Below are 19,387 nucleotides of genomic sequence, written 5' to 3'. Positions count from 1 at the left end.
GTGAATAGAGTCTGGTTCAGGAAACTTGTTTTCTCCCTGAACAGTGACGTGGTCTGATGTGGAGGTTTTTTGTGCAGCAAGACACCCTACAACGTGACAATGTGCACGCGCACACACATACACACACACACCCACAGGTTGCAGCGTATTTTAACTCAACAGTCTCTAATATATGTAACATCAACCAAATGTATAACATGATGAATTTTAATAGTTAGTTTGACATGACCATGGTCCTACAGCCCCGAGGTGAGGCAGTCCATCTGGACCAGAATTACCAGACAGCCAGTCTGAGCATGCACATTTGGACAGAACACACACACACACACACACACACACCAGTCATGCCATGTGGTCTTGGAATCCAGTTCAGTAGGGGGTAGAGTGTGTTGGTGCTCTCATGGAGACACACACACACACACACACACCCCTCCTCTGCCCCCCCTGCACTAATCTGTTAAGACCCCCGCGCTGCCTCTTGGTGTGTATGTGTTGCCACATGCCCCACATAGCTGGCATGGTATTCACTGGCTGTGGTTCTCAGTCTCTCTCTCTCTTCCAGTCTCTCTCTTTGTTTTCACGTCTTTGTCTTTCTGTTGTGAGTCATGACTTTAACTCTACTGCAGGACACTGTACCAGACCTGTCGTCCTGTCAGTTGCATACTTAACAAATTACATTTAATGTATCATCCAGAAGTCTGAGACCATGTAACTTCTGGACCCCCCTGTAGGTAGTTTTGTTTTCCTTTGAAAGGTGACTCATACTGTGTTAATGTTGCACAAAACATTGAAAACCTTAAAGATGCACCAACAACATCTCTCTCCAGGTCATCCAGGATAATCTACCTGGCTGTTTTCAGTGGAACTATTTTCTACCATGCAGAAATTGAACTAACTGAATTTCTTGGAGTTGTGATTGATCATAAACTAGGTAGATAGATAGATAGATAGATAGATAGATAGACAGATAGATAGATAGATAGATAGATAGATAGATAGATAGATAGATAGATAGATAGATAGATAGATAGATACTTTATTTATCCCCTAGGGGAAATTCATGTGTCCATTAGCTCATTGTTGATAATAATAATAATAATAATAATGACAGTTAATAATAGATAAACAATAATAATTAGATTAGTCCACTTCCCCTGGCTGAGGTGTTGTATAGCCTGATGGCAGTGGGAACAAAGGATCTCCTGAACCTCTCTGTTCTGCAGCGCAGTGAGATGAGATGTTTGCTGCAGCTGTAGCTGCTTCTCTGTCCTGCCAGAATGTTGTGGAGAGGATGGTTGGTATTGTCCAAGATGGCCTCCATCTTAGACCCAGCCTTTTTGACCAGCTTGTCCAGTCTCTTTGTGTTCATGTCGGACATGCTGCTACCCCAGCAGACTGCAGCATAAAAGAGTACACTGGCCACCACTGACTGATAAAACATGTGCAGCATTTCACTGTAGACGTCAAAGGACCTGAACCTCCTGAGGAAAAAGAGCCGGCTCTGCCCCTTCAGGTAGATAGCATCTCTGTTCAGGGACCAGTCCATTTTACTGTCCAGGTGCACACCTAGGTATTTATAAGTGTGCACCACCTCGATGTCGAGGGTGGGGCGCTAGATCTCCGCGAAAGTCCATGACCGTCTCCTTGGTCTTGGAGGTGTTCAGAAGGAGGCAGTTCTTGTTGCTCCATTCACTGAAGGCCATTGTCAGATCCCTGTACTCCTCTTCCTGCCCGTTCCTGATACACGCCACAATAGCTGTGTCATCCGAAGTATTTCTGGATGGCAGGACTCAGAGTTGTATTTAAAGTTGGCCGTATACAGGGTGAACAGGAACGGAGCCAGAACAGTCCCCTGTGGAGCCCCAGTGCTGCTCATCACTGTCCCTGAGACACAGTTACCCAGCCTGATGTACTGTGGTCGTCTTGTCAGGTAATCCACAATCCAGGACGTGAAGCAGGGATCCACCCCCATCCTTTCCAGCTTGTCTTTAAGGATGGGGCGTTGAATGGTTTTAAATGCACTTGAGAAATCAAAGAACATAATCCTCATGTAACTACTACCAAACTAACATGGAAACAAGAAACAAGAAAAAATATCCAAGCCAGTAGCAATTCTGTATAAATCTAGGGATATATTCAATTCTAAGGCCTTGTATTAAATTTATTGCTCACGTATACTTCCCTATATAACTTATTGTGTGGAAGTGTGGGGGTCCACCTTTTAAAAAAGTATAAATTCAATAGTCTCACTACAAAAACAAGCCATATGTATTATTAATAAGGCCTGTTACTGTGATCACACTAATCAATTTTCTAAATTCTCATGCTATGAAATGTAATGATTTAGTTTATTATGAAATAATGTAAATAATATTCAGAGCTAAATCAAAGTCATTTTGAGGGTTTCAAATGTGAACAATTTTCTTTCCTTTTTGGTGGGAAGCTTAAGTGATAAGAATGTAGGCAGGCATATATAAGCATTTTGCTTCAGCCTGTTCAGTCACTACTTAAAACATAGATTATTGACTTTGATTTTTATTTTGTTTTTTCTGTCTATATTGTTTATATTTACTGTATTATGTGTGATGACTACGGTGGCCCTGAGAGCTCAACTTCAACTCAAAAAGACACATGCAAATAGACAAATGCACTGCAAATCCAGAAAACATCTTCATCAGTTTGACAACACATGTGCTGCAAATACAGAGGGACACTAAGAAGGGAAGAAATTGGCTGCAACTTGTTGTTCAATGCCATATTGTGACTTGAAGTTAAAAGCATTGAACAACAAGTGCGTCCCAGCTGGTTTCTGGTTTTTCTTTTTAAGTTATTATTGGCCTTAATTCCAATAGAGAGAGAGAGAGAGAGAGAGAGAGAGAGAGAGAGAGAGAGAGAGAGAGAGAGAGAGGATGATATGAAGCAAAGGGCCACGGGTTGGACTAGTTAGAGTTACGCCTTCATGGTAACAATAACAATGCTAATTGGTGCATGACAGAGTGAATATGTAAATAAAACCACTTCATGTGTGTAGACATGACTGTCCTCATGTACACATGCTTCCACTGTATATTGTGTGTAAGAGTGGGCTTGACTGACTGACTGTCCTTGTGTGTCAGACCCACCTAAGTCTCTCAGTTTAGTTTTGTAAGTCGACTATAATTCCACCATCAGTGCACAGAGCAACAGAAACTGCACACATGACTGAATAACTACCAGTCAATGCTGTATCAGTGTATCAGTCTTTTCTGTCCATTGAGAGATGAAGCAGTTTGGCTGTTTACATACAGGATCTAATGACTGGCCTCCACACCCTGCCGACTGCAGCCTGGATCTTTCCACTGAAGCAGTGTGAGAGTACAGTATAGATCAGGATCTGGAGCAGCCATGTCCACCAGTTCAGACAAACCACCCAACCCCCCCTGCTGTAATTAGGCCTCTCTATTTTTACCCCCGTTTTGAACTTCACATCTGTGCTGTAAAGATTTATTTTCCTCCTCATCAGTGGAGCTTTCTCTGCTGCAGCTGCATGTGCACACAGTGTATTTTCTGTTGTGTGTGGTTACAGTGGTCATTTTGAAGCTTCAATTGAGAATGTGCTATATTTACCACCGGATACTGCAGCGCAGATTTCATCCTGATTCTCGTTTCCAGACTAAAGCCCACACCCTGTTCTCTGGTTATCTGTCATTTTCTCATCTGAAGAGAAAGAGAAAGAAAGAAAGAAAGAAAGAGAAGGAGAGGGTGGAGAGTGCTGCTGGGAAGGAGGGAGGGAGGGAGGGAGGAAGGGAGGGAGGGCATTGCTTGCAGTGAAGGTCATCTGTTAAACAATGACTTCTACTTGACGTAATCACATGCACGGAACAAAAGAGTGAACATCCCAGCTTGTGCCACTCTCGGCTCTGTGTCATGGTGTGTGTGTGTGTGTGTGTGTGTGTGTTTGCATGTGGAGGAATTCTCCACTGAATCCTCAGAAACACGTGTGTGAAGGCTTTTATTGTTGGAGGGTCAGAGGACCTGCAGCTCTTCTTATTTATTCTGAGAGTTTTCTTTAGTGGATATGTAGGTCAGTGAATCTGGAAGTGTACGTCTGTCCTCAGGCCGCAGCTCTGTGAGGAGACATGAGGGAATAGGCTGCACAGAGCTGTGACACAGAGCTGTGTGCTGGCTGCCATTCATCCCTGCTGAGTGTTAACAAAGTGTAACTCAGCAGTTAGGAAGATGATATTCTTCCTGTCTGACGTCTGAGTACACCAGTGGAGTACACCTCTTTTTATAGTTTTCAGGTTGTCTGTGCGTCTGTCCCATTCTATTGGACATGATATCTCAGTAACACCTTCAGAACTTCCTCAGATTTGGCACAAACATTCACTCGGACTTAAAGATGAACAGCAAGAGCTGTATAAAACCAACCCAGCTGAGATCTCCATCACTCCACAGTCACACACAGACAGGATACAGTTGCATGGTATTAAATCTTATCCGTTAATAGTGGTGACAAGTGACACACACACACACACACACACACACATACAGTATATATTAAGTATATACTCATGAGTAGGACGTCTCTCCAGTGGTGACCACTGATCCACAACTCTGATCTCCTAAAGGGATTAAAAGGCTCAGCAGGCACACACACACACACACACACCCACACACACACACACACACACACAAACACACAGATCCATTTAGCATTAGGGTGTAAGTGTGTGTCTATTCTCCAGGGTTCACACAGACAGGTGATCAATAACATAGGTTATCAATCAGACCAGATGATGTTGTGTGTGTGTGTGTGTGTGTGTGTGTGTGTGTGTGTGTGTGTGTGTGTTTGTGTGTGCGGGGCACATCTAGCACTTAGCCAACCGTTGTCAATACTGTTGAAAGCTTTCTGACAATGAGGAAAAGGCTGTTTACATGAGTGTGTGTGTGTGTGTGTGTGTGTGTGTGTGTGTGTGTGAAATACAGTGAACAGTATTAGTAGAGTAGTGAAGCTCAATATCAAGTGTCACAGTAAAGTGTGAAATTTCATTTTTTCCATTTTAATAATTGTCTTAGCTTCTGTTTTCTCTTTCATCATGTAGTTCTGAGTGTAGACTGATGAGGGGGATCATCAATTTAAATGCAACATAACAATATGTGAAAACAGTGAAGGGGTCCGAAGACTTCCTGTAGTTACCAGTTCTTCTCCCAGCTGGTGGTGAAATGATTCCTGTAGAGAATAAAAGCTGCTGTGATTCGCCCTCATGAGGAAAAGAATAGAGCAGATGAGTTCTGAGGTGGGAGAGTTGGCAGAGTGAGGAGACGGAGGAAGATTAGTGCAGACAGGTTGTCAGATGGATGGTGTTATCGCCCGTCTCTGTCTGTACCTCTGACAGCTGGGGAGCTAAGCAAATATTATCAGAGAGCTTCCATTAATCAGAGTGTGATTAAACCACGATCTGACTCACAAACACAGACACACAGCACTGATGATCAGCAGCAACATTTAGACGACAAGAAGCCCACCTCGCAACTGCATATCTGCAAATACACACAATATTATAGAAAACATTATGAAACACTGTTTTTTTCTGTTCGTATTTGTTTGTTACTCATAAAATTGACTTTGAAGTAAAGCTGTTTTTTAATGGACTGGTGCCACATACCACAGAGTTTATACAGCATAAACTAGTTTTTGTTTTGTTTTGCTTCATTTATTTCACACAAATCAGGATTAAATACAAGTAAATAATAATGATAATAATAATAATAATTAATAATAATAATAATAATAAAGTTTATTTATAGAGCACCTTTCAAAATCAGAGATTATAAATGTGTGACTTTACCGTACTTCAACTGGTGGGTTGCTCAGATGGCTGTGATTGGCTGGATGGCCATTCAGTCAATCTAACTTCACCAATAGGTTTTCATGTATTGGGAACTCAATTTCATTACACCATATAATATTACACTCATTTACATGAGGCTCAAATAGTGACCGAGGTTAGAAATTGTAGAAAATGTGTCTACTTAGAGAATAAACCAAAATATGTGGATAATTTCTTGGTCAACTCATCGATTTGAACCTTAAAGTAAAGAATTGATCAATTCTGAACCCCCAGGAATTTGGTGGACTTCACTCTTTCGTGATCATTTATTTAAATACTGTCATGTTCAATGAAGAACACTGAAGTTTGTTCTCCTTCAGATGAGAAGATGAATAAAGTTCCTCTCTCTGCAGCCAGTGCAGGTAGACTTCCTTCTGCTAAACATCCTGCACTTGTCAGTAATGGAGCAAAAGAACTGTCAGACATTTCACTGTGGTGTTCTCTATAGGGCAAACTACTGGTGGAAGGATACGAAGGGATCCAGCTGTGACATCTCCTTCAGTTGTGTATGTGTTGTGTACCACAGCTGCTGTGGTTTCCCAGGCTGGCTGGTTGACTCTGCGCTCAAACCATATAATACAGAGTTTAAACAGGCACACAATAGGACAGCCCGGTTCCCACGACAACTATGACAGGACCTCTGCTCTGTTTTTATTGCCTGTGTGTGTGTCTGTGTGTGTTAATGAGACTAAACAACCTTTAGTCTCTGCCCGTTCAGTGTGAAGAAGCAATAAAGTCTCTTTCAAAGGTGCAGGAGCTGTTTGTTTTTTTTAACTTCAGTCTGATGAAAGAGAGGTGGTGCATTCTGACCCTTAAAGGTTGCCGTAGTCACATAAACACAGGCTTATTGACCTTTTTAGAGGAAGGGGCTGTATGGATTAAGATGATCAGACAGCTGTGGTAGGGCTGATATCATCCTCTTATCTTCAGACTGGTGTTTGTCATGTGACCACAGGTCTTTGTGTTACTCTTGTGTTGACTCTCACCTGTGTGTGTCTGTGTCCAGGTGGTCGTTCCCACTCGGGTTGGACAGGTGTACGTGTATGACACCGTGAAGTCAGACCAGGACGAGTACGACGTCCCACCCAGACATCAGCCTCCGACCCAGCAGGACATTTACGACGTGCCGCCCACCCGCCAGCAGTACAACACACAGGTCAGACTGCGTGCGTGCGTGCGTGCGTGCGTGCGTGCGTGCATGCGTGCGTGCACCTAAACACATTGGTCACAAGTTCGTCCAATAAGTAATTTATCACTAATATTCCATAACAAAGAAAACTGCCAACCAGAAAAAAAACACTCAAACTCCATCTATATATATATATATATACTGTATACATAACCTATACAACAGTCTCTCTCTCTCACACACACACACACACACACACACAGTCTCTATCTGCAGAATATTAATATCCAACATCTGTCTAAATATTACATCTGTCTACAGTGAAGTTCATGCATGACCTAACAGTGGGATAGATGTGCCACTGTGTGTGTGTGTGTGTGTGTGTGTGTTTGAATATTTGGGGCTGTTACATCTGATTCCACAGATGATCATGTAGGTCAGTTTATTCCTGTGTAATACTGCACACTCATACTTATAGTGCACACACACACACACACACACACACACACATACACACACACACCTGGGCAAACCGTATGTTCAGGAGAATCTTGATGCTGACGAGCCAAAATACAAAGGTCACTCACAACCACTGCAGTTTGAGAGCTGGAGCTGCAGGAGGAGGAAGAGGAGGAGGAGGAAGAGGAGGAGAAAATGAGATGCAGGAGGAGGAGGAGGAGGAGGAAGCAATATGAAGAACAAGATGACAGTGAGTGATTAGAATGAATAATGGGAGGATGAGGAAAAGCAAGAGTAAGACGTGTAGCTGTAATAACAGATGCTTTTTTGAAGGTGAACAGTGAACGCACCGCAGCACGCGGCTCTTCATCAAAGTGTCTGACGGCTCTGACCACAACAAGCACAACATCACAGTACAGCTGCATGCTACAACGAGCTGGTTAACAACACACTGTGTATAGTCTGTGGACATCACTGGAAACATCAGCTCTGACTGTGCAACAGGGAAAACCTCTTCACAACTGCAGCACCACAACGGTCCACTCCTGTGTTAAAGTAACTGGTGCACAGCTAAAGCACGCTGCGTCCATATTTAATCACTGTGTCACTTTGTGGTTGATGTGTGTTGAGAAAGGTCCCTGTGACTGAAACACTGAGGACTGCATTCTCTGCAACACAGAGAAGCAAGTGGTGTGTGTGTGTGTGTGTGTGTGTGTGTGTGTGTGTGTGTGTGTGTGTGTTGCCTCCTGCTCATCTCTCTTTTCTCCATCTGTCTCTCATTGTTCCAGTGTAACAGCCATGGAGGCGTAAATGCCCCAGCTGGAAGGTAATATGTGTGTATGTGTGTGTGTGTGTGTGTGTGTGTGTGTGTGTGTGTGTGTGTGTGTGTGTGTGTGTGTGTGGTCCAGGTGGTCCATGTTTTGAGGTTGCGGGAACCTAACTCTGTTCACACAGTCACATTATTACATTTTATTATATAAAATGCAAGTCCCCATAATGTAGATCATTAAGTTATCGTTAAGTTTAGGGTTAGACACACACACACACACACACACACACACACACACACACTCATCTCTATCTGCAGAATATTAATATCCAACCTCTGTCTAAATATTACATCTGTCTACAGTGAAGTTCATGCATGACCTAACAGTGGGATAGATGTGCCACTGTGTGTGTGTGTGTGTGTGTGTGTGTGTGTGTGTGTGTGTGTGTGTGTGTGTGTGTGTGTGTGTGTGTGTGTGTGTGTGTTGACAGAGGCACAGGAGGGACTGAAGAGGCGAGTGCTAACAGACGGACACTTCCTCATAGAGAGGTGGTCATGTGACCAAAACCACACTGATTCACATTCCATAATGGCTCTTTGTCTCATCTTCACCTCCTCTTTCCTCTCTCCTCTTTTAGCTTTTGTTCTTTATTCCCTCCGCTTCCACTTCTACCTTCTTTAGATTTTCATTTCCCTGCTGCTTCTCCTCTATCTTTCCTTCCTTTCGATGGAAAACATCATGAGGTCAAAGATGTGAAGGAGAATTAATAAGGACTTCGGTAAAAGAATCTGACGGCAATTAAACTAAACTTTATTTTTCTAACTTAACTTTATTTATATCACCAGGTAGTATTGTAGTATTTTGTTATGATGATGATATTGTTAACTACTATGTAATTCAATATGCTTGTTCTTCATGATAGATTTGAAAGAGAAGAAATCTATACAATTATTATTTCTATCGATCAGACAAGGATTTCCATCAGTTCTGGATCACGTCACATACATCAAACAGCTGCTCTGTTGTTTCTACATTTATGTGGGTCTGCTGTGTCCCAGAGGGTTTTAAAGGATCTAAAGAACCTTCAAAGCGTCTTTAAATTCACCTAAAGGTCCATCCTGTCAGACTCTACCTTCCAGCTGTGTCTTTGTACTCCACATTTCCTTTACCAGATACACACCAGTCACACATGGGTGTGTCCTGATGCTGTTGTTGATCAACACACTGAGACAACTGGAGGAAATTATGAGCAGATTCTCAACTGGAATCAGGATTTTGCATTTTGTCTTAACAGCCTGACTGATCTTTTCTTTCCAGTAGTTTAGTTATTAATAAAGGTCCGGTCCACATCCACATATTTGATGTTTTCATGTCACTATATCCCAGGAATACAGCTGTTTTTTGAGATTTTTTGAAATCATCACCACATCTGGCACCAACAACTGCACTAATTCATTTAAATCTGCGGTGCGATGTTGAACAGGATGTATGGAGGAGCTTCACACACAGATGTACCTCATCATGACCTCTGACTGAGTATGAATACACCATATTCAGTCTGATGCATCATGTCACTGCAGTGAGTGTCCAGTGTGGTGTGTATAACATAGCATAGCATGTTATTAACGTGTGTGTTCTGGTTTGTGTTTAGGTGTATGACACTCCTCCCATGGTGGTGAAGGGGCCCTCTAGTGGTCAGGATATATATGACACCCCAGCCAGCACAGACAAGAACACACAGCAGACGGTGAGGGTTTGGATTTATTGGAGTTATGTGTAATTATGTGTGTCACAGATGTGCAGCATGAAAGTCTTGTGTGTGTGTGTGGAAAAATGTCAGACTGCATCTATGATTTAAATCAGTGGTCACTTCAGGAGAAGTAAACATTAAGACTCTGCACATTCTTCTGTCCCCATGAGAATATTAACACTGACACATGATGCACAGATGCAGATAATGTAGTAGGTCTCCTAAACACCTAGAAAAATCATACCATATCAAATGTGGAAAAGCTGGTCCAGCAGGATCCTGTGTGGATGGATAACACCACAGTCTCATTCAGTACTAGATGACTTAACTCCTGTCAGTTATCCAGTGAGAACAGAGCACAGGTGATGCTGCTCCTCCAACACAGATATTTCAAAATAAAAGCGCACAACAAACTGTCTCATAAACAGCAAAAATTCACAAAATACTGTCACAAAAATAAGAGGAGACCTACTTTAATATTCAAAAGACTGAGCAGCTACAGCCATGCTAGCAGCTCTGTGATCAGTTTAGCAAGAGTAATGTCACCATCTTCGTTAGCATGCTAACATTTGCTAATCAGCTCTAGACACAGAGTAGAGCTGAGGCTGATGGGAATGTCAGGAGTGTAGTCATAAACCAAATTGTTGGACAAATTGTCCATTGCTGTGGTTGCTGTTGCCATTTGAATAAATCCATGGTTTCAAGTCCCGGGCAAGTCCTGTAGAAGACTTATTACTCATCCATGAAGTCCGCTAGCATACCGTTCATGAACGTGCAGCATCAGATCCAGAACGGCGTTCACTCATTCTCACAGCCCAGAGGCACAATGGGAGTCACACTACTGCATATATTCAGTGGGCTGCATAACACAGAAGTAACCCAGAAGCCAGAAACCTTTTCGGCGTATGCGCCAGGTGTGCAATTCACATGAGATGCTTTATTTTACACGGAATATTTCTCTATCACTTTCTCTTTAGGTGTATGACTTTCCCCCATCTGTCACTAAAGACGTCCCTGATGCTCAGCCAATCAGAGAGGAGACCTACGACGTACCACCCCACTTTGCCAAACTCAAACCCCCAGTCCCAGTCCCTCCAGGCCAGTACCTGCACAACAACCTCAACGATGATGATGACGAGCCCCCCATTCCAGAGGACGTGTACGATGTCCCACCCCCCATCCCATCTGATAAGCATTACCACGGAGACAGGAGCGGGGTCAGCCAGGCCCCCCAGGAGATCTACGACATCCCAGCCAGCCTGCGGACCGGAGGTCACACTGCCCAGGATGTCTACGACTTCCCCCGGGAAAGAGAGGAGAGAGGGGGAGAGAGGGGAGACCACTATGTCTACGATGTCCCACCACAGGTAGGACAGTTAAAGGGCTAGTCCCACTTTTTGGGAAAGATGTTGATTTGCTTTTAAAACAAGATTCAGGTGTGAAGATCCACATCAGTTCCACCTCTGTGTGTCCAGTGTAGAGACACGTCTAGTTTTGTCATGAATCTTTCATTGTTATCTCAGTGTTGTGACGCTGCAGCCGTCACCATCTTTGTTGTGTAATTTTACCAGGGTTACAGGTGCTTTTCCTGTCTATCATGACTACAGCATGTGTTCTTCTTTAGATAAGGGGTTTACCAGAGATACAACTATTGATCGGCTGGCGATCGGAAAGGGCTGATCAGTCTCAGATATCCAATTCTATGCCAGTCAAATTTACAATCATGTGCCACATTATGGTTCACGTCATGCACACAACAGCACAGACACAGCCACACACACACACACACACACACATACAACATGCCGTCGGCATGGAAGTTCTTCATCGTGAGTGAAGAGGGCACAAACTTGTAAGGCCAAAATAAGCTGTAGAGGAACAAACAGGAAAACATTCAGAACAACAGTCTTAATCAGACACTTAAAGGAGTTATTGGTATGTTTAGTTATTGCTAAAGCATCAAACTTCATTCCTTTACTCACCAACATCTGTCTCCAGAGGTGAAAACAAACACTAATGTTAACTAACCTGTCTCTATCACGTCTTTTCCTCTACTGAAGTTAGCATGCTAACCAGCTAGCCCCGGCCCGTCTGCTGACTTTCTGATAGCGACTCACTGTAGCCTCCAGTCTGTCGTGAAGAAGTAGCCACACAGAGAATGTATTATAACCTCTTGTCTTGAAAAGGCAACAATGACTGAAGTTGAAGTCAAGTGACAATCACCACCACCAAGAAACCACATTTGGCTGCAGAGACAACTTACAAGTAACGCCTTTAAAACTCCATCACATGCTTAACATCTCTAATTTCAAGAAGCAAAGGTAAAGCGGCCTAAAACCAGCGACACACCACTGACCTCACCTGTGCATGAGAGCTATCTGCTGCCGTGCCACAGTCATCAATAATAATAATGATCATCGATCATTAATGAGCATAGTTGTAACCAGAAAGCAGTCACGTGATTTTTGTTTACCCTCGTTCAGAGAGAGAGAAAATTGCAGTCGGTGCATCTCTATGGTTTTTACCGTTGCCATGACAATGACTTACCTTTTCGTGATTGTCTAGAGGCCTGCTTGTTTTCATAGTTATTTCCTGCATTTTTTTGCACATGAATAGAAGTCTGTTTTTCAGTGATGATAGCTACCAGTTAGCTACCAACAGCAATGTTCATTTATCAGTTCTTCTGTTTTCCACATGATCATTTAGTTTCTGTTTGTTGATGAACATGTGAATAATTTTTCTTCAGCACAAACTTCATGCAAGTTTCTATTGATGAAATAAACACTGCTGGCTTCGCTCACAGACAGGAAATGGGCAGAGTCTGCCAGCCCAGCTTCTCTGCATCCTTCTTTAATGCAGATAGTCTCAACAGTATTTCAGTGGTCTTACGTGTTTTCCAGGTTGTGCGTGATGCCCAGTCCACCAGTGAGGAGCTCACCATGTCCTTCAAGCGGCTGTCTGCCTCGAGTACAGGAAGCACCCGGAGCAATCACTCTGCTTCATCCTTAGACATGGTCCCTGTCCGCGACACCTCCTCCTCCTCACTTCCTGCACCGGGTTCAGGGAAACCCCTCATCTTGGACCTGGAGCAGGCCATGGAGCGTCTGTCCCGCCTGCAGCAAGCTGTCGAATCCAGTGTTTCGCTCATGATGTCATTCATCACAGGTAACTGGAGAAGCCTTGCTCACCTGGAAGGGAACCTTCCGGCCATTCACCAGGCTGCTGACCGGGTGCGTGCCACTGTCCGAGACTTCCTAGAATTTGCCCGGGGGGCTGTGGCAAACGCCACCCAGGCCACGGACCGCTCTCTTCAGACTAAACTGGGCCGTCAGGTGGGGAAGATGGAGGAGGTCTTCCAAAGTTTGGTTCGACAAAGTCAGAGCTTAGACGCTATTTCCTGGTCGCACACGGCGCTCACAGCACCACCGCCAGGAGGGGATGACTTAGATCGACTAATCATGACGGCACGAGGCATCCCTGATGATGCCAAGCAGCTCGCCTCCTTTCTTCACGGAAACGCGTCACTTCTCTTCAAACGGACCAACCGGCTGCAGCAGCAGCTGCCGCTTCCTCCAATCCCAGGGGAGATCAGCGGTCACATGACAGGATCAGGAAGTGGGAGCTATCAGGGAGGCGAGAGGGTGAACATTCAGTCACGGCCCCTCCCCTCTCCGCCAAAGTTTACAGCTGCAGAGGAAGAGGAAGGTGTGGACAGGCCATATGAGACCACAGAGGAAGGCTGGATGGAGGACTACGACTATGTACATTTACAGGTATACACACACACACACACACACACACACACACACACACACATGCGCTCTTTTAGATTACCATGAGGACATTTCATTGGTTGTCATGTTAAATAGAAACCATGACCTGACCATATGATTAGAATCAGGACCTTCACATCAAGGTTTACACCATGTTTGGACACGTGTGTGTGTTTCTGGAGGAAGCCTGTCACAAACTGTCCCTGAGCTCCACAACCCAACCGTACAGGGTCCCATTACACATAACTCACATACATGTGTGAATGAACATGAATGTAGAGAGGAATTAGCGAAAACCAGGTGAGGTTGTGGTCACATGTTATTCAACAGTGTAGTACAGACAGTGTTGGTTTATTTTGGCTCCTCATTTTAATTTAGCTGTGGTCGTTTGATAATTACTCATTTTAGTCAAATAAAAACTGAAGATATCAGCCTGGTTTTCATCAATGAAATTTTAGTCTTTTGTTGTTGTTGTATTATTTATTTGTCATGTCTATTCTGACACTACAGATACAGGCAGGTCATTAAATGAGACTTTGCATTAAAACAGTCACTAGTTCATTTCTCTTCCTGTCTTATGGTTTTTATTTTTGGTTTTTGTTTTCAAAGGTTTTTGTTTTGTGTTAGCTGTGGGAAAATAATCACCATCACATGTTTTTAGTTTAGTTTTGTTGACAATTAACGTGATTTTGAAACAACTTGCATTCCTGCCTGAACCAGTGACATGTCATTAAGTGTGCGTGCGTGCGTGCGTGTGTGCGTGCGTGCGCGTGTGTGTATGGGTGGTGAAAAGGGACATGGATGACGAGACGCACGTATGGTTATTTAGTAAAAATCTCACATGTGACAAGAACGTCCTTTTATCACTTGTGTGAGGCTGAGAGCTCCACTGAGCCAGACGCTGTTTGTGTTTCTAGTCGTCCTGACTGCTGTGATGCTCTGTATACTGGTCTCCCAAAAACAGTTGCTAAACTACAGACCATCCAGGATGCTGCTGCCTAGAGCTCCTGTTCTACACAACCTACCCTGTATCTTTAAGATCTGATTTTAAAGGTCACCATAGAAACATTTGGGGATGTTGCTTTTAGCACCAGAAATCTGGAACAATCTGCTGTTAAACATCAGGAGCCGGCTGCATGATACACCTTAAGTTTACTTCTTAAGCATGATACATGAAGTTTAATTTCTCCTCTGCTGAGGGAGTTACTCAGTGTTGAACATAATCTCTTAAAAGGTTTCCTTAGTTAAGGAAAAAAGTGGTGAAAAAGATTTTACGGCGGTAGAATTTGACTGTTTCCATGGAGACCGTTGATTTGCTGCCATTAGCACTTATGATACCTGTTATCACTGCTGGTAACATCAAAGAAGCCACTATCTCATCCTCCTGTTGTTTTGATGGGAACTTCATCATGGTGAACTTTGGTCTTTTGTGCAACAGTTTAACTGACACTAAGTGATTCCTGAAGTATAAGACTAAAATAAGGTGAAAACCTTAAATATTTAAGTGAACATTTTAAGGAAACCTTAAGGAGAACAGTTAAGGTTGTTTTGTTCAACTGTTTTTATTTTAAGGAAACCTTAACTCAAACTTAAAGGAAAATCTTAACCTAAGGTGTTTTGTGCAACCGGCCCCAGACCTGCTGCCTCAGTGGAAAGTTTTAAATGACAATTTAACATAACTTATAACTAACACCTGTATGTCTTACTTTATCTAAACAACCTCTATTAGTGCTATTTTATCAGTAGCATTGGCTGTGTTTATGTTATTTTATAAATAGCAGTTTTCATAATTCTCCCAAGCACATGCACAAACCCTCCTTCTGTATGTTCGGTTTCAAACCTGTGTTTTTGTTGTTGTTGAATTGTGAAGCACTTAGAGCTGCATTGTGTGTACGAAAGGAGCTTTATAAATAAAGTTCATTTATTCAATCTTTCATTCATTTTAGTAAATAATCACACAAGCCTATGTACGTGCATCTCGTCCACCGCATCCCTTCCCACCCACATACGTGTGCATACATGTGTGTGATTACTCCAGGGATGAGGCTATAGTCATGGTCCTTACACAGCATCTCTGTGGAGCCACACTCACTCTGCCTCACACACACACACACACACACACACACACACACACACTCCCCTATCAGCCATGATGAATGAGAACATGTGTCTGTGAGGTTTGTGCAGTCCCAGTCTGTCACCATCAGAGGGCGACAGAGCCTGTATGTTGTAAATGAACCGTGTGTGTACAAGTGGTGACCCGTGTGTGTCTGTGCGTTGATGTGTTAGGGAAAGGAGGAGTTTGAGAAGAACCAAAGACAGCTGCTGGAGAAAGGCAACATCATTCGACACAAGACACAACTGGAACAGCAACAGGTGCGTTTGTGCGTGTGTGTGTGTGTGTGGGTGTGTGAGAAGGGACGCGGAGGACGAGAAACACATAAATACATTTATGATTATTTACTAATGTGTGTTTGCGTGTACATACATCTGTGTGTGTATCATCAATGTGCATGTGTGAATCTTAACAGTCAGGCTTCGTCTAAACTTATAGAATGGCCACACTATCCTCTGGGCTTTTATTGTGAAATATTTAACTTTACTTCCGTGTCACTGACCTTTCTTCATTCTTCAACTAGACAAAAAAAAAAAGAAAAAAAGGAATGAGCAAACAGCAGAATTGGACCATTTTTCCAGTTTGATGTTTTATTTTTTCCGTTTTTAAAATCTGGCAATAAAAACTAAATTTGGGTTCATCTAAATAGTCATTGATTAGTTTGGTCTTAGAGGTCTTATTCATTTTCAAACAGAAACTGAGCTGATCAGATGTGATGTTGCTGTGTGAGGTTTTTCTCAAATGTGTATCAGAGTTAAAGTTTGATTTGTGACCTACACAACCTCACTTAAATAAATCACCAGTGGCTGCAGCTAATGATTATTTTGATTATCAATTAATGTAGACATAATGTTTTTGATTAATCGATTAATTAGTCAATGTCAAATGTCAAATCTGGTGAAAGATGCACATCAAAGATCCACAGAGCAGCACATCGTGACATCTGAGAAGCTGAAAGCAGAGAATCTCATTGTTACAGCATGTGTTAGTATTAACTGTCTCCTTCCTTCTCCTCTTCCTCCAGATTAAACAGTTTGAGCGGCTAGAGCAGGAAGTCAGCCGGCCAATCAACAACGACATGACGGGCTGGGTCCCGTCCCCCCACCACCCTCTGGCCAACCAGCTGGCACAGAACGGCTCTAGTGGCCCCTCCTCCTCCAAGCTGTGCCATGCTGACCGGCAGCTCCTCCTCTTCTACCAAGAGCAGTGTGAGCAGAACGTCACCACAGTGACCAACGCCATCGACGCCTTCTTCACAGCCATCAACTCTAACCAGCCGCCCAAGATCTTTGTGGCGCACAGCAAGTTCGTCATCCTCAGCGCCCACAAGCTGGTGTTCATCGGCGACACGCTGTCGCGACAGGCCAAGTCTCCTGAGGTGAGGGCACGGGTGGCGCAGAGCAGCAACACCCTCTGTGAAAAACTCAAAGACATCGTGATCAGTACAAAGACGGCGGCGCTTCAGTATCCCTCCCCCGGAGCAGCCAGAGAGATGACTGAGAGGGTGAGGGAGCTGGCAGGGTACACGCAGCAGTTCAGGATGGTGCTGGGGCAGCTGCTGGTGATGTAGGGGCGGAGGGTGGAGGAGGAAAAATCAGTGACACAAACTGAGATGTCCAAGGAATATGGGGCAGTAAATCCTCCCTGTGCCACAGGGTGGACGACTCTGTACACCCATGCAACATGAGGTAGGAGGACATGGAACCCCTTGGAGCACAAAGTGCTGCGGGAAACCCTGTACACCCTTCCAGTGTGAGGTTGGAAACCCTGTGTGCCTGGACAGGGTGAAGCTTTCTATTCTTTACACTTCTGACATGTAGCATGGGAAACCCTGTATGGTGCCGGATCCTAGGGGTCTGGGACCCCGTCTTGGACCCTGTCTGGGACCGGGGACGCTGACCTCACACCCATCCTCTGCTCCCTCTCTACCTCGCTTCTCACTGGGACCATTCCTCTCTCATCCCTCCCTCCACTGCGCTTTTTAATCCAGACAGAGTCAAAGGAACATTTTATCCTCAGTGGGCTGGGCCAATGGTTGTAAAATAATCACTGTAAATATTTAAGTTACCAATTTAGTCAGAAAACCAGAAAGAAAAAAAGACTAAAGAACTTCCAGTATATAAATATAAATATATGGCTTTTTTTTTTGAAGAAAAGATGAAAACATAAGTGTAGTTTTTAGACCATATCAATAATTGTTATTATTATTGCTATACCTTATAATTATGGCTCTGATTCTTGATCCTTGTATCATTATTGTTATGGATGTGTAAATTCCAGATGATATGTATGACTGTGTTGTAGTACGTCTATGCTCTTCAGCCCTGACAAAGGCACACTTTCCAATAAAACACTGGAGCACACACACATGTTCAGACTTCACCTGACGACAGACTGACGGCTGCACATGTCTGAGCAGATTGTCATCAGGAAGTGGTCCACGCCGAGTTCAACCACCGCCAATGAAGGCAACACTGCTGCCTACAGACACCCACATTGTTAAAGATGATTTCGGTGCCATCTCAGCTGGTTTTATGGAAACTATACATAGGTTGTTTTGTAAGAGGCATGTATCAGAGAACAGGAGTGTAAAAGGTTCAAGACAACAAGTGGAATTAAACCTGCTTTTCCTCTTTTCTCTGACATTTTGACATGGTGTGTTTTTTATGTGAAATGTCAGTCGTACACCAACCCCCCTGAAGATGTTTTTGGGTCATTTGCATAAGTATCTGTATTTCACCCTAATGCCCCGACCGAACGCCACAGATTATCTCAAGATACCTAGAAACCAAACTCTCAAAAGTGTCAGTGCTGAGGAGTGAGCACAAAGAAAGAAAAAGACCCCACATTATTTTGATTTTGACATGAAAACCAGTTCAATCTGATTGGTCACTTTCTGTGGAAGTTTTATGTTAAATATAAACTGGTAGATTTAAACAGCTTACAGTTTATAAAAAAATTTCTTTCAAGAAACACAAGCAGACGATCAAACAGTTTGGAAACAAACCTGCTGGTCAATCACTTATTTTATTAGGAAGAGAATATGTGAGGCATAAAAGGCAACCAATGAAATAATACTTAATTATAAAGGTCTCTGTTCATGTGTAGTGTGATTATAGATCAGGTCTAGGTTCTATATTAATACTGTGAAAGTATCAAAGCCTCAGTCCACAGAGAAATGCACACAGCCTGTATTCAGAAACTGAGCCTTAAAACCAGCCGTCAGGACTTCTGGAACTTAGTGATGTCACAACAAAGCAGTCACTGCTCTCAGCCATGCCACAAGTCCCGCCCACCTGGACCCACCATTCAACCTTGTAGGATTTGGTTTCTCTGAGTGTTTACCTGAAATCTGCTTTATTTTTATTGGATCACTCAGAAAACAGTCAGCCAATCAGAAGAGAGGCTCAGCGCCTCCTCTCTTCTGATTGGCTCACTAACCTGTTGTTACTAGAGCTCCAGAGAGAAGCCTGAGAGAGGAGATGTGAAACTACAATGAGATGGTTTTTGGTTCTTA

At 43.4% G+C, this 19,387-nt stretch overlaps 1 protein-coding gene across 5 annotated transcripts in view; it reads left to right on the top strand.

The window, feature by feature from the left end:
* Positions 1-18,513, top strand: part of bcar1 (BCAR1, Cas family scaffolding protein) — a 92,566-nt gene extending 74,053 nt beyond the window's left edge. For 3 of the 5 annotated variants that reach the window (XM_022763013.1, XM_022763011.1, XM_022763012.1), the window contains 6 exons: positions 6,880-7,029; positions 9,883-9,978; positions 10,959-11,348; positions 12,882-13,754; positions 16,044-16,130; positions 16,895-18,513. In XM_022763013.1, coding sequence (XP_022618734.1) covers positions 6,880-7,029; positions 9,883-9,978; positions 10,959-11,348; positions 12,882-13,754; positions 16,044-16,130; positions 16,895-17,440 — 2,142 coding nt within the window. In that variant the 3' untranslated portion in view covers positions 17,441-18,513. The remainder of the gene's footprint in view (positions 1-6,879; positions 7,030-9,882; positions 9,979-10,958; positions 11,349-12,881; positions 13,755-16,043; positions 16,131-16,894) is intronic. The other 2 variants (XM_022763014.1, XM_022763015.1) reach the window with 2 other exon arrangements.
* The last annotated feature ends 874 nt before the right edge of the window (positions 18,514-19,387 follow it).

Source organism: Seriola dumerili, unplaced genomic scaffold, assembly GCF_002260705.1.
Source record: "Seriola dumerili isolate Sdu_G_001 unplaced genomic scaffold, Sdu_1.0 BDQW01000465.1, whole genome shotgun sequence".
Lineage (NCBI taxonomy): Eukaryota > Metazoa > Chordata > Actinopteri > Carangiformes > Carangidae > Seriola > Seriola dumerili.
This window is presented reverse-complemented; position numbering and strand designations above follow the sequence as displayed.